The following is a 15,160-nucleotide window of genomic DNA, read 5'->3' as shown; positions in this document are numbered from 1 at the left end:
GGAGTGAACAGGGCCTGAATGCAAGGGTCATGCTTGCTTCGCTTTTGTACTGCAATCTGTATTTAGCACGAAGTCATATGGTTTTCCCTTTTTTCTTTAAAAATCCCATTTAAATGTAGATCAATGTGAAGTAATCTCCAAAGAAGTGTTGCCTATTGATATTCAGTTAAAACGAGACATCTCCTCATTGTCCCAGGGCAGCAAGTCATCAAAGCTTATTACATTGCATACATTTGATGGAGGAAACATTTACCCTCGGGAGTTCATTACAGTGAGATTAAACTACTTAATTACAGCTGACATAAGTGACTGATAGCAATTTCAGAGGGGAGGTATTTATGTATGCCAACTTTTTTTCCAGTTATTTTTAAGTGTGTAATAAAAAGGAAGAAAGAGAAGATAAATCACGCCAACCTCATGTGGTTCATGTCATCTTCGTCACTGCTGCTGACTTCGTCACTTGACGAGGAATATTCTGCTGCTTTCAAGAACAAACTGGCACTGTCCTTCCCCTTGGCAAAGGAACATGGGCTCTGAATAGAGAAAACTCAGGTCAGTTTTTCTCAAGCAAGAACACATCATCGAACAGCACGTGCAAGATCGTACTGTTCTGACAAATTTAGCTATTGTAATTTCCATACCAAAAGCTTTATTAGGATGCTGGTGCTTTTCTTGGTCCATCACAAGTTTGTACTTCACACAGGAGAATGTTCTAAGCTTAGTATGGCTTCCAATGCAGCCCACCCCTGCCCTGCTCCATTGTGGCAGTGGCCAGCATGAATCCATTGCTCAGCAGTGACAGACCATCAGTGTGCTGTTAACCCTACCTGGGCTGAAACCAGGACTAACTTAAGTTACAGCAGCCGTTGTGATAAAGGAATTTGAGAATAAGTTTCAACATTACAAAAAAATTATCATTTTTTGGTGTATGGGCGACTCCATTTTCAGACCTGTGCATTTCCAAATGGGATGGACAGAGTTGCCATCAGACATTCAACTCAAAAATCTGATCATGTCTCTCTATTAGACTTTCCTAAGCCCTGTCTTAGCAAAGAGAAACATCCCTCACTTCACAGTCCTGCTTTTTGGCACTATGTACACTGGTGAACAACCTTTTTCAAGGATGAAGCACAGGAAAAATGAAATTTCATCAAAATTCTCTTATGAGCACCTTGAGACCTCAGTAATAATTGGAACCACGGCCATCAAACCAGAGCAATGCATTAGTTTCACAAGGCCAGGTCAAACATCCCACTATTTTTACGGTCTTAGTGCTCTCCTTTTTTATGTTTTAATAACAAATATTAAAAATTAAAATGTTTTGTTACTCATATACATTAGCAATATTGTATATTTTATGAGGCCTACTGCAAAGTAATGCCTCCTTTGTTATGATGTTGGCCCATGACATCAGAGGGAGATGTTGGTAGGAAGGCAGTAGCCAGCTCACATCAACATAAGAGTTGTCTGCATAAGTGTGCTCTCAGACACTTTACCATGTGTAAATCAGAAAAAGCAGTTACAGAAGAACTTACTGCCATGTGGACCAGATGAGAAACTTTTTCAGGCTTCTTATGCAGCTGCATGTGGTCCTGTGACAAAGCATTCTCTCCCTTGGCAGGTCCTGGATTCCCTAAAAAGAAATTATTTCTTATAAATGCAGAAGAAGGTGAAAGAGAGGATCCATAAGACAAGCATGTGGAGTTACCACCCAAGGCAGGTAACAATATCTGCTAAGAAACTTGTTTTCCTCTTTTTACTGTTGGCTGTAAACAGAATCCTATTCGTGTTTCCTGGCGGTTCTGGATGCCACAGTTCTATTAATTGGTACAGGTCCAGATTTATGCTGCACAATCAGGACCAGCAGAACAAAACTGTGGTAGCACCCTCACTGTACACCAGCAGCATTTCTATGGACTAGAAGAAGGCTTGCAAGGGCAAAGGGTGAAGGCAATTTAATGCCCTCCACTGATCCTTGCAATGAGGGGAGGCTCATCACACAGCAGCTGCTGGACACATCCTCACACCAGGGGTGCCACCCAGCTGCATCCCCATGCCTGCAGACAGAGGCTAAACCCCAGGGTCTGGGGCAAACAACTGCACTGAACTCCCCTCTCCTCAGCACAGCATCGGGCTAAAAGCAGAAGAGCATTCACCACTTCCCACAGCAGCACAGGGAGAGTCATTTTTTCTGTTCCTGCTTCCCTTATGCAAATTGGACTCAAAGGCTCCCACTTCCACTCAGCCCCATGGAGAAGTGGGCAGTGAGAACCTGCACCCACACAGCACCTCATGACACTGCCAAGGTCAGGCCCCGGTGATGGGGAAGTGTGGCATTGTTCTTCCCCCCAGGTACAGCATCATGTCTGCACGGCTACTGGATGCCCACATAATGGAGACAGGAGGAGCCAAGGCTCCTGCAGGTGCTGCTGCCATCTGAAGAGGGGTTCTTGCAAGTGGTCAAGAGAAACTTCCCTTTCAATACACCCAACAGAGCTATCTGGAGGGATGCCGCCTTCTGCACGCAAACTGTGAGACAAGAGAAGAGCGGAAGGGCAGATGTGCCCCAGTCCTCCACTGCTACTAACAGGACTCCTTCCCAGGTCGGGGGGGGAGAATTCAAGCTCACGCAAATTAAGATTGGTATTTGTTAATTTAGCTATTTTTATCACAGCCGCTTCATGCATTTGTGCATTTTGCAAAGCTTTTAAAATTCAGAATTCCTTATTGGTCAATGAGTACCTAAGCAACTCAGCGGCAATATTAGTTTTAAAGTATTTATAGGCCTTTCCTGCACATTTCACTGTCCCTGTGGGTTTGGGAAAGCAACAAACTCTGGAACACCATATGCCAGAACTAGCTGTAATTTCATGACACTTAAGAACCTGAGGAGACAGTTTAAACCACAAGGGAGGTTTTCTATTCTTTCCAAGGCTAGTGAGGTTTTCATTTCCCCATGCCAAAATAGCACAGGAGTTACACATCATGCAGACACTGCAAAGCTGAGCTGGGCTGCTGCTCGTTGCTCATCATCATGCTATTATTCAAACATAAAATGACATAAGAGCAAAAAGAAACAAACCCCAAGCAGTTTAAACTGTGCTCCGGTTTTCACTTGAAGCAACGCTTCCTACCCTGTATGGTTAGGGAAAGCAAAATTGGCTTGGTTGTGTAAATGTAATAAATAAGCAATTTGTTCTGCGTTTATCAGGGGTTTGCAAATTAACGATGTGAGCCTCAGTTTAAAAATAAATGACCTCAGCAGCTCACTGCTGCGGTTTCAGAACAATTTTAGCATCCACCCTGCCTTGAACTGGGTGTGATTCCCCATGTCACCCATCTGCATCAACCCGGATGCAAAGTGCTCTAAAATACTGTTTTGAAAGAGCTATACAAGAAACTGTCCTAGAGCTGACCCACAGAAAAGGCATTAGAGGAACAGCAATGGAGGAACAAAGCCTTCCATTTCTGCTTCACGTCCCCTTTTGCCCCAGTTTCAGCTCAGGACTCAGGAACCACAGACTGTACTGCAAAAAATCTGTACAACCATCAGTGAGCCCTCTGCCTTCTTCCACTGCTACTACTGATACTGAGGTATCTTACAAAATGCTGGATGAGGTTATCTCCACCTTCTAACTTCTTGTGCTTTTTTTTTTTTCCCAGTTCCACCATCTTTCTGCAGATTAGAGGAAGAACGTTTTGCAAGATGCTATATGGGGAGTTATGCTTCCTTAGGTTTCTGTCAGGCAGCACAATATTAAAGTGAAGAAACATAGATGTGCAGTAACTGCTCATCTGTATCATCTCATTAGCGAGCAATGCAAAAAATGGCTAATGAAGAAAATGACAATGGGTGAACATTAGCACTGAGTTAGATCTCTGTATCCCTAAGCTCAGCTTTGCTGAGTTTCAGTAGTGTCAGAATGTCCAAGAGAGCTACTTTTTTCACTCCTTAATTGAAGCAATTATTATTATTGTTGTTGTTGTTATTATTATTATTTGTATGGAAATAAGTCTCTAGTCACTTATTGACTCAAAAAAAGGGATGCGTTTATATTTATACCACCAGAAGACCTCATTTACACAAACAAACCAACCCAGAAAAACATAACACACCACACTCCAGAGAAGTCTATTTTATGTGAAGGAACTTGGCAAGTTTTGACTGATGAGCCATTGACTTGGGAATCACCTGAGGTGGATCGGCTGTTCTGATGAGATGCCATCTCCCACGGCTTGTGGCCAGCAGTGCTGCTGCTGCTGCTGCTGTTGAGCTTCAGAGCGTGTCCCCCAGGGGACAGCTGATGGCTGTTACTGATCAGAAAAACAGAAAGCATATCAGGCTATTTGTATTTAGGAACACAACCAAAATGTACCTCCTAGGCCATGGAACCAAGTTCTCTGATGTCAGTGTATGATAAAGTACTCTCTATACAAAAACCTTCTATTCCTTGGTGCTCTAGAGGGCACCCAGTAACCAGAGAAGATGGAGGGGGTACTTCCCTCTGGACATTAAGTTTGAGAGAATGCAGCTGCCCTATACTGCTGAGTATTCTTCATCCCTGGTTCTTCCTTTTGGGATGTAGAGTACACTCACCTGATGGGCACACTACCAGAATATTCAAGATCCATCTACAGACAGCATATGTGCCTGCACAAGCTGCTATCAAGCAGATCAAAGCTACAGCCACAAGCTGTAATTACAGTGCCTAGACAGGGAGCTGGGGCCATGGCCTCCCTTAGCAAAGTATCCAGGCACAGAATTCCTCCAAAACAACAGTGCAGGTGCTAATGCATCACGGAGCATCTGCAAAAGCATCCTGATCAAGCCACCAGCAGCACCCACTCCTGCCACCCCAAGGTGCCAACAGGCTGGTATCCCACAGAACCTGCACTATCAGCAGTCACTTGCCCTGATGCAAAGGGAAAGTAAAACATTATCAGATGACAAGCAGCTGTTAAATGGCTGCACTATGGAACTGGTGAATGGATGAAGAACTCGTGTGGAAACCACTCTGAAAAGCCGAGCAGGCTGAAACAAATGAAACAACTTGTGGCATGATGCAGAACAGCCTTTATATATTAAAAATACTGCTTTCCATTAGAAGACAAAATTGCCATATGTGAAAAAGAGGAGGAGATCTACAACAGGCTTGTCTGGCTTTAAATCGGGTCCGTCTGTCATTAAAGCTCACATGCTTCTGTCAGGTTTAATATCAGGGATTTTGAATGCTTCAGTGGACAAACTGACACAAAAGGCAAAATAACTGTAGCTGCCATTAAATAAGTTATGAACCCATGTTAGTTTTTGTTTTACTGAGTCTATGCCTCTGGTTTTAAATAAATTGGCTACAGCTTTCCTACTGGCAATAAAATCAGCATTAGTATAAGAACCAAATACTTCAGAGCTTACCTTGAATGGCATCTCTGTTGGCCAGGTTGATCCCTGCTGTAAAATTTGGAGGTTGTCCTTTCTGGAACCTTAAGGATTTAATCAAGTATTTCAGTGCCACTTATGGACTCAGTTAATAATATTTAACTCCATCAGTACAAAAATGAGATGTAAAAGAACAGTGCTTCAGTGGGACCTGTGGAGCTGTCTTTCATATCAACCCTGGAATGTGCAAACTAGCAGCAGGTTCTTCTAATTTGCACTGCAATCTATAGGGTGCAGCCTGTGAGTGGTTTGCACCTTTTCCTGGCGTCAGCACAATTCTTGGTCAATATTTAAAGCAGAAAGGGAAACACATCTGCAGTCACTTAATGCAGCTTTTCATAGGTGGTGGATTACCCTGCATTGCTATCTAACTGTGCATATCAAAAGGGGTGGGAAAAGTGGGAAGGAGTAAAAGGACAGACAAGCATACAGCCCACCTGCAAAGTATTAAATGAATACACACATGCATGCACATACACACAGCCCAGTCAAACACCCTTGTTCTTAGGAATAGTTTAAAATAACAAAACAAAACAACAACTTCACCTGAATTATACAAATTAACGTGCTTTTTTGCAACAAGCCACAGTGTGTGCAGAAATGAAGCAAATCCTAATCTATAGAGTCTTCATTCTACATTAGTGAGACCCAATTACTGTACAAGTGATGGCATTCACGAAGTGAAGGACATGGATAGCACAGAGTGCAGGGGAACTGAGCCAAGTGCTAGCAGCTGCAGACAGTGCCAAACACCCAAGTCTTACATACCTTTGGGGGCTGTTCCTCACTTTGACTCCCATTCCAGAATACGTCATCCTGTCCAAGGCCAACTAGTGTGGTCACCATGTCCGACAGCGAGCTGCTGTGGTACACATCTTTACTGGCCTGGAAATTGTCACACTTGAAACAAACAAAAATAATGAATTGTATTTCTCCATTTCCATCTCCATTGTATAGACAATATGTCCCAGTGCCAACAGTTATCAGTGGTTCTGTCTCAGAGATCTAATTTTTAGTAAATTAGCATAACGAGGATTGTGTTTTGATCCAACCCTACTCACCTTGTTTGGTGCCAAGTTATTTACTCCCAGCTTGTTAGGTACAAACATTTCAAGGTGAAGGGCACAATATTAAGAACATAATGTACATATATACATACAATGTAAATATAAAAACATGCTGTACATGTATCTTGTACTGTTTTATCTGTGGAGGAGCTAACATGCTATTGGCAATGCACACAGAACTGTTTAACCAAGCGACACAAAAATTACAGCTATGCATACTTCATGCAATCCTAACCAATACTTCCATTTCAGAACTGAGATATTATAATCATAGTGAAAATCCATCTCCCCTAAGTTAGATGCTAGGTAAGCAGTGTACCACTCAATCTAAAATACTCAAGCGTTGTTCCTCTAACTTCCTGTATTAAAATAAACACATAAATAAGGAAAGTTCCCTTGAATTCTACACATTAATAATCTATCACACTCGAGTCTTCCAAAGGGGAAGAAAGGAAAAGAGTTAAAAATGTCAACTGAATGCACTGATCCTCCATGAAATGAGAAATCTTCTTGGACACAAGACTGAGGCAGAAAACATGGAAATGGAGTGTGTGAGATGGGTCCATCCAGAGGGACTCCTATGCCAGAACCAAAGGAACATGATAGAAATAGACAGACAGCGGAGAAGTGCCTGAAGCTGTGCCACTTGGTGCTTCCCCTTGGCATGCAAAGCGGGAGCAGGGTTCCCCATGGAACCTCAGCTCCACACACCAGCATGAGAGGCCCCTTGCCTCAGATGCACTGCAAACTAACAGCCTTGCAGCCCCAAGTACAAAGAAAGAGGCCAGGAATTTTTGTCTGCATCCAAGTTTAAATGCACGAGAATTGGTTCCCCAGTATGTAGCTCAATTTTAAGAGAAGATATTTACACTATTAAAAAATAGTGCAGAATAACAGAACTGCACGCAGGTTTTCCATAACAGAAGCATGAACTCCCCATGACTCTAAAACCATTTAAATACCATACTTTGAAACTTCTGAAACTCTTTGAAGATGTCAAATAACCACTCAAATGTCCCTTCACAACCTCTGAGTCCAGCAAGGACAAGTCAGCTGCAGAAAGACACTTCTGAGGAGTCTGCCTGGTTAAATATTCAGGTGCTTCTGCTGCCTTTTGGGGATAACGCTTTCTGTGGGCTCCCTTTAAGGAAAACAGCTTTTTCAGCAGTTACAACAATCTATAATCCGTGTCCTTGCATTTTGTCAAAACCACCTTTTTTGTCCAACATGACTGCCGCTAATAATAGCTTTTAGTTAACCGGAATTATTTTAACAGCAAAGTGACTCATCTTAGGGGCAGGAACAGCTTTTATAGCAAGTATATTATTATCAGAATATAGGAAGATATTTTTCCTGCCCAGTTTTTCAACAAGATACTTAAATTTCTTCCTAAGTTCCAGCTTTGGAACCCTGCAGCGTACCAGAAAACTGCTCCTGCTTCAAAGTGGGGATGAGCTTTGCTGAATGACAATTTAAGTGACTGAGAAACACTAAAATACAAACATTCCCTCTGCAGATGGTACCCATTTGGCAGGGACAGCCCAGTTCTCCAGTACCACATAAAGCCGAGATGTGCTGCCTGTTTCTGGGATGATTTTCCGGGCTGAACAGGGCTGTAAGCAACCTGGTCTGGAGGGAGGTGTCCCTGCCTGCAGCAGGGCGCTGGAACTAAATGGTCTTCAATGTCCCTTCCAACCAAAACCATTCTATGATTCTGCTGGACTTAAAAGATCGTACAACTCCAAAGCAAAGTGAAAATGTCTTAGATAACCCCCAAATCACAGTGTTTGGCATGCCCTTAAGCTTCTACAGGTAAAATTATTTGTGCAGTGAAAAAAAAAACACAATAAAAATGCACCTAATAATGAATCTAAACTACACAGACTTGAACCTTAAACCGTTATTATTCTAAGTAGTACTAAAAGAAGAGCTGCTCCTTTGGTGCACAGAAAGTGCAAGGAGCCAACATGTTACCTACCAGGTGCCTTCGAACCACAAAGGTACACCTCACAGAGCTAAGGCTAAAGACCTACTGCTTTCTAACAATAGTAAGGCTATATAGTACAAAAGACCAATTAGATCAAGAGAATTTAGGAACAAGATGTTTTATAAAAGAGAGGCTGTACTGTTCCTTTTGGGGCACATCCAAGCTATGAATTTGAGTTGAATCTTCATATGGGAGTAGATATGTGCAACTGCTATTACAAAACAGCATATGGAGAAGGACTGCATTAAACTTATGAATAGATCTGGGATACTGAGTCAATCAATGACCTAATGCACAGCTAATTATTCTAATACCTTTAGCTTTCTTGTTCTATTTTTGCTGCATTACTCCAGACAGTAGAGAACCAGATAGCAAATCCTACAGGACAAACAGAAGAGTCAATTAAAAAAAGGAGTTTCTTTCAGGTGTGGGCTAAATCTCTCCTCTACTTAGACACTGGGAAGTGCTGGGCAGACAGACAGACCCAGTGACTCTATTCACAGCCTTTGAATCCCATGGGCTGACCAGAACGGCTCATCTCACTGCCAGAGAGCCCCATCACCCACTGTACTGCAGCTCATCAGAGGCAGAACAGGTAAAAAGCAAGTGGAAATGGGATGCTCTGATCTGGGAATATCTCACATTTCCCTCACTAGACAGACATAGTAAAAGACACTAAGAAACTATGCTCATTGCCCCTCAGGATCTGCATTAGGATTTCCAGTGAGATTGTTGTGAGAGAGGTTTGGGGACCTGGGCGGTGCCATACAATCTTGTATGATGGGATCATTTAGAATAAAAAGTCTTTTTGCCTGAGCAGAGTACTGATGACAGATGATTCCTCCCTCTCAAACATGGCTGGCAGTTCCTCAGCGCAGACATCTGTGATGAATTCAGCTTGCATTTTAACTCTGCGGTTCACTTTTACTTTAAATCAACAAGGCACCCACGTACTGAACTCTGCAAGTATATTGCTGCAAGACTTTTCATCTCCAGGTGACTAACTGGCCCATCACTCATATTGCCTTCTCACTTTATGAAGTTAACGCAGGCAGCGTTTCCCAACACAGCTATTAGCATCAACAGCTGCTGCCAGCCAGCAGAATGAAACACAACCCTTAAGAAGATTTATAAATTGCCCACTGAAGTTCATCTGGTTTCCATGCTAACACAGCAGGTAAAACCACGGATTGGCTTCTCCTCGTCCACATGGTCCCTACCTGCTGGATCATCGACCTGTGCGTGGGTAACAGGGCAGCTGCCAGCAGGGAGTGAAATCACACAGTAATGACTATAAATTGCTGCCTGCTACTATCCCTAAGTATTACTTAAGTATTAAGTAACTATTACTTAACATAGCGTTAAACTTTTATTATGTAGTTTCTGTCAAGGAATGTGAAAGAGGGTGATAAACTCCTTCATCGCTTTGTCCCTTACCACTCCCTGAACAGCTGGGAGAAGTGCGACCAAATAGAAAAGCCCCAACAAGGTGCAAAGGGACAAAGTGACATATCCTGGGCAAAGTGGGAGGCATGGTCATAGCCATGCCAGGATGCAGCTCCTTTCACCCACAAAGTGATACGATAACAGGGCAGGACTCCTCTCTGTACAGTTAGTGTGCTTCTGCAGAATTCCAGATGCCCTGAAGTATGTGCTCTATAGCTTCTATTATAGGGCGAAAATATTCACCTGAAGGGAGTTGCCCAAGGCTATGATATAAGCACCTTTCTTGTAGACCTTGCAGCTGCTCTCCAGGGAATCAATGCTACAGCCATCAATTTAGACCAGTCACAAAACTCATGACTTAACCTGCCAAATGTGCCATGGAAAAAAAAAAGGATGTGAAAAGATACACAAATATTTTCTGAAGGTAATGCTATTGGGTGAAACTGAGCCTTTCCTTTCCTGACAGCTGTCCATGTTGATTCTACCATCACCACCAGGACCTGAGGAGGCTATCAGTCAGCTAGTACCTACCTCATGCAGTCTCACTCCAGGGCATGTGCAGAAGCAGTGGAACACTGGGCCTGGAAGCCTGCTCTGGGGGAACCCTGACTCAGGGGGCAGGAGGAGGCACAAAGTGCATTGAGAAATACAGTGTGAGGAGGCAGAACACCAGTGCTTCTACAAGAAAGGTTGAGCTAGGACATGCTGAGCTCAGCACAGCCAGTACACAGCAATGCTAAGATTCCAGTGGCTAGAACTAAGCTTAAGAAGAGCTTGGGATAGGATCATAGTAATAACCTGTAATAGCAAGTGGCCTCAAAGATGTCCAAGGACCCACACTGCTGCTCGGGTTCAGCAGCAAGGCACTGTGCTGTGCCACCAGAGCAGCTGTGCTGACACTAACAATCCAGGCACTCCTTCTCTGTCTCACCTTCCCCCTTTTGCTCCAGAATCCAACAGGCAGGGAAGTGAGGCCACCAGACACCACAGCAGCACACAACCAATGCCCAAGGCTCATCCAAATGCCACCTGGTCATGGATGCCACCAGCAAACCCACATGGAAATGACTGGAGAGGTAATCAGAAGCTATGATTGCACATCCTCCTTGTTGAGGGGACATCTGAACGCACAAACGAATTGCTGCAGGGGAAGGTAACAGTAATAAGATTATTCCAGCCACTCCATGTTTTTCAAAACAAGTGGAGATTTTCAGTAAGTGCTCACACTTACAGCAGTTTATTCGTTTTCTGCTTGCTGTCTTGCTTTTCTTTATATATGCTTACAGTCCCTTCTGAAAGAAACATAACTGCAGTCTAAGCTACTCATTTCAAACACTGTCAAAGAATAGGATGTTGAAAGGAAGCTGAGTTTTTGGGCACAACGGATACTCTGAATTTGCACTCCTGGAGCTAGTACATATAGCAGGAGCTAAAATGCTTTGAGGAGGATCCTAATGCAGGACTTCCTCAGGGTGTTCTCGCTGTATAAGTAGAGTGATCTTTTTTGGGTACCACTTCAGGTATATTTAACACTGAAATTTTTCAAGTGACACAACAGATTCAAGTGACAGATGTTGGGTGACTTCTGTCAAACTGATAAAATCACACAGAAGCTGCAGAGCTAAGTGCAAAAAACAAGGAGAAAACAGAAGCACCCTGGAACAAGGGAGGAGTGAAAAGCTCAGTCTTGGAGGCGTAACAACATGAAAGTATGTAAAACACTTTGCATCTCAACAAGAAAGCAAGCACATCACCACGTGTATAAATAAGAGAGATCACCTCAGCCTGTAGTCCCATCACAGGACAATGCATTTGCTGGGGCACAGTGGATGTGCACAACACAGGACACAGAGGACATCTCTTTTTGCACTCAGGAGTCCCTCATGCACGTTTTGAAGTATTAACTCTTATTCACAGGTGTGGGCTAGAAGACCTAGAAAATGCTGATGCAGAAACCGAAGACTAGAAGCAGAACTTCGCAGGCCTGCCATGCTCTACCCACAGGCAAAACCTGACTCTGCATTGGTAACTACTCCTTACTCCATTTCCGTATACTTTTAGATTATTTCATAAGACCACTAACAATCTCGCTTGTGTACCTAGTCTTCAAATTTTGACTTCAGAGTTGTTTTGTAAACTGCCACATATATTTATGGCACCATATAAATAATACATCATCCAGGGGCTATCAGAACGCAGTCATTCAGGCTTTTTATGAAACAGAGAAGAGTAATATCAGAGAGTCAGCAGTCAGGAATGAAGCGTATAAAAATAACTGTTATCTAAACCTAAGCTGCAATGCATAGGTAAAACTCCACTTGTAACTTAGCAGCACAAGGTGGCACTGAAAATCAGAGGCAAGCTTTCATGGGCCTCCATCAGTTATGGCAGGAGTGAGGGGAACCAGGTCTGTGGTGCATTGCTCTGCTCAGGCATCGCCTGTGCTTCCTCCCCACATCAGGGCAGTGATACCACACCCATACTCATGTCATACCTGCACTAAGACGGCTCTCTGCAGTGCAGGGGTGCAGGGGCTGGAGCTGCTCCCAGAGCCCACCCTCGCCTGTGGCATGGCGTCATGCCCCAGTGCTGCAGGCCACTGCAGGGCAGGCTGGATGCCATCACTTCTCTTTCTTCGACCCTCAACCTGCAAAGGAGAAAAGAAGAGGCGTGTTGTGCACTCAGCTTCACAGCCTGGATACTTTCCAGCAGCAGCACAGAACCGCATTGACTCTGATGGACCTCCCTGCTGGGGAGAGGTCAGCCCTGGCACAATACAAACCAGCACTGCCTCTCCATTTACAACTCTATCTTTCTCATTAAGTTTCCAAACCACAGCAGGACAAGAGGCACCTGACATGCCTGAGCTGCTATCTGCTTTATTCTAGGCTATTCTGCTTGCTGCAGGCTATGGTTTTAGCTGGGAGGAACCATTTCTCTGCATTTATTTACCTTTGACAGCATGCAACCTGCTTTGCTGTGAATTTATTACCCTCTTCTACAACACTGTCTTTACTGCAAGCAGCTTTCTATGTTGAGACACTAGTAATGCTCTGTTGTTTGGTATGTTAACTGCTCTATGGAAAAGACTGAGAGACACGATCTAGGTCCAACAGAAAGAAAGGAAAGGTCCTTCTATTCCCTGAGGGCACCTCTTATGACAAAAGCTTCATCCCATGGTTTTGACCCCACTGCTCTTTCCAATTTCATTCAACACGACTCTTTGTCATTCTCTAGCATAAATCTTTAGCTCTGATTTAGCAGCTCTACTCCACAAGCAAGAAATGAATGCCATCTTGTACCCAGTTGTCTCTGTCTGGGTAGAAGTTCTTAGTGGTGCCTCTCACTATATCTGGGTGTTTGTGCTAACAAACACAGGGGAGAAAGCATATTCTGAATCCATCCTAGAAACCTGTTGAGGAGGTGGAAATGATTCCCCTTAGTCCCACAGATTTTAACTGGGGGCAGAGGGAAAGCAGCCTAAAAAGGTATTAGACAAGCAACGACAGCCAAATATCAAGAAATTCTAGCTCTGGTAAACTGAGAAGTTATGTTACTCTTGAGGCCAGATCTTCACTACTTGCAGCTCCTAACAACAAAAGGCAAATTTTATCAAGGAGAAGAAAATGTAAAAATTAGAGTGGTTTCACTAAACTAGAAATGATAATTTAACTTCCACCTCTGCTCTCAATAAGTATTTGCAGGCAGCATATTATGATCCAGATGCAATTATCACTGTTAAAAGCAGTCGAAACTTTAAAGCATTTCCGACTCATAACCAGTTATGTCAACTGACTTCATTACAAAGTATCAAAGTTCAACAACAAAAAAAGCAAATTTTTGGCATTAATTAGGATTCAATGGAAGGATCTGCATCTCCCAAGATGTTTTGAGATTAATTAATACTGTAAAAGAATTTGTCCTCAAAACCAGAGTACATGATGGTACCCACCACTGTCATCAATAACAGCATCATGATATGAACCTAAACGGCAGATCTGTGGACGTGATTTCCCTTTTGTTCTCCTACTGTTTCCTTCCACGTGTGCCTAACTCACCTGCAATTAGTATTATTTTATGTCACCATTACATTAAAAGTTAACAGTGAACACCCACACTACATTCCACGGTACATTTCATTCTGCTACAAAGGGGTCATTTAGGAAATGCATGACAAAACTATAGAAGATTGAGCCAACGTTTTACAGATCTTTTGACTTCTAGCTATAGCAAAATAGAAAAGAAACCTAAATGAATTAAACAGAGTTGTATTTTCTTCCCACGCAATAAAATCTAGCAAAGTATTTCAGTGACTTAGATGTTCTGTATTTAGTGAAAGCAACTCACTGCTCTGTCCACACCCAACTTTCTTTCCAGCCAGAATAACATCCCACCCTCTGTCACCAAATAAATAGTGATTTCCAAAAGAGCTCGTTCAAATTTCAATAATGGTTTGTTTAATCAGCCAATGCAATAGAGCCTTAGGATCTTGGATAGAAGATTCCACCTCAGGGATCCAGCTGCAGACAGAGGTGACATCAAAGAAGGTGTTTGCTTAAAAACTGCAGGAAAAAAGTTAATAAGCAGCTCTCTGCATTCCTTCTACAAACTTATACATGTGCTTGGTTTGGGTATCTATGAAAGATTCTCTGCTGCCACCCCTGAGGAGGGATGTGTAACCTGCTGAGATTTTTGATGCTGACCAAGCCAAGCTCTTTGCTCTGCTACTGTGAAATCACACCAGTTATAGAGACAGGCTCATGTACCTGTGAAAAATAAGTGCCAGGAATGGTGAGATAACGTGTGAAATGGACTCAAAGCCTTTAAGTAGAACAAGTTGTAATACAGAATATTTCAGAGTTAAAAAAAGAATAAAATGGACAAGAATTCTTACTGAGGACTGTACGTGGTTACCCCTTATCCACCAAATCTAATCTACCTAAAATCTGAGCAGATAAAGAAGATGAAAAGGCATCACAATCTGACATAGGGACACAAAGACCTGTGCTTGGGACGCATGACACTATTCTGCGTCTGCCTCAGTTTTGTGAAAAGTCAGGTAAAGACATCTGTTAAAACCAGATGACACTACCTTAATTCTCTTTGGGAGACAAGAGAATGACAGCTAGTTGACCAGAGGGATCACGATTCCTGGTTCACCACAGCCAAACACTTCTTTCAATTCGAGTAGAAGTGACAGAGACTAACCATTCCTTTTCCTTA

General features: G+C 43.0%; 1 protein-coding gene across 3 annotated transcripts in view; it reads right to left on the bottom strand.

Annotated features, from left to right (window-relative positions):
- Positions 1 to 15,160, bottom strand: part of NRK (Nik related kinase) — an 80,043-nt gene that overhangs the window by 22,999 nt on the left and 41,884 nt on the right. For 2 of the 3 annotated variants that reach the window (XM_015860734.3, XM_015860735.3), the window contains exons 15-20: positions 12,432 to 12,584; positions 6,206 to 6,337; positions 5,414 to 5,481; positions 4,193 to 4,314; positions 1,536 to 1,633; positions 415 to 533 (exon numbers count right to left, since the gene is read on the bottom strand). In XM_015860734.3, the coding sequence (XP_015716220.2) occupies positions 415 to 533; positions 1,536 to 1,633; positions 4,193 to 4,314; positions 5,414 to 5,481; positions 6,206 to 6,337; positions 12,432 to 12,584 (692 nt within the window). The remainder of the gene's footprint in view (positions 1 to 414; positions 534 to 1,535; positions 1,634 to 4,192; positions 4,315 to 5,413; positions 5,482 to 6,205; positions 6,338 to 12,431; positions 12,585 to 15,160) is intronic. The other variant, XM_015860736.3, reaches the window with a different exon arrangement.

The sequence above is a fragment of the Coturnix japonica genome, chromosome 4 (assembly GCF_054131305.1).
Source record: "Coturnix japonica strain WE chromosome 4, WE-NBRP24, whole genome shotgun sequence".
Taxonomy (NCBI): Eukaryota; Metazoa; Chordata; class Aves; order Galliformes; family Phasianidae; genus Coturnix; species Coturnix japonica.
Note: the sequence above shows the minus strand (reverse complement) of the source record. Positions and strands in the feature narration are given on the sequence as shown.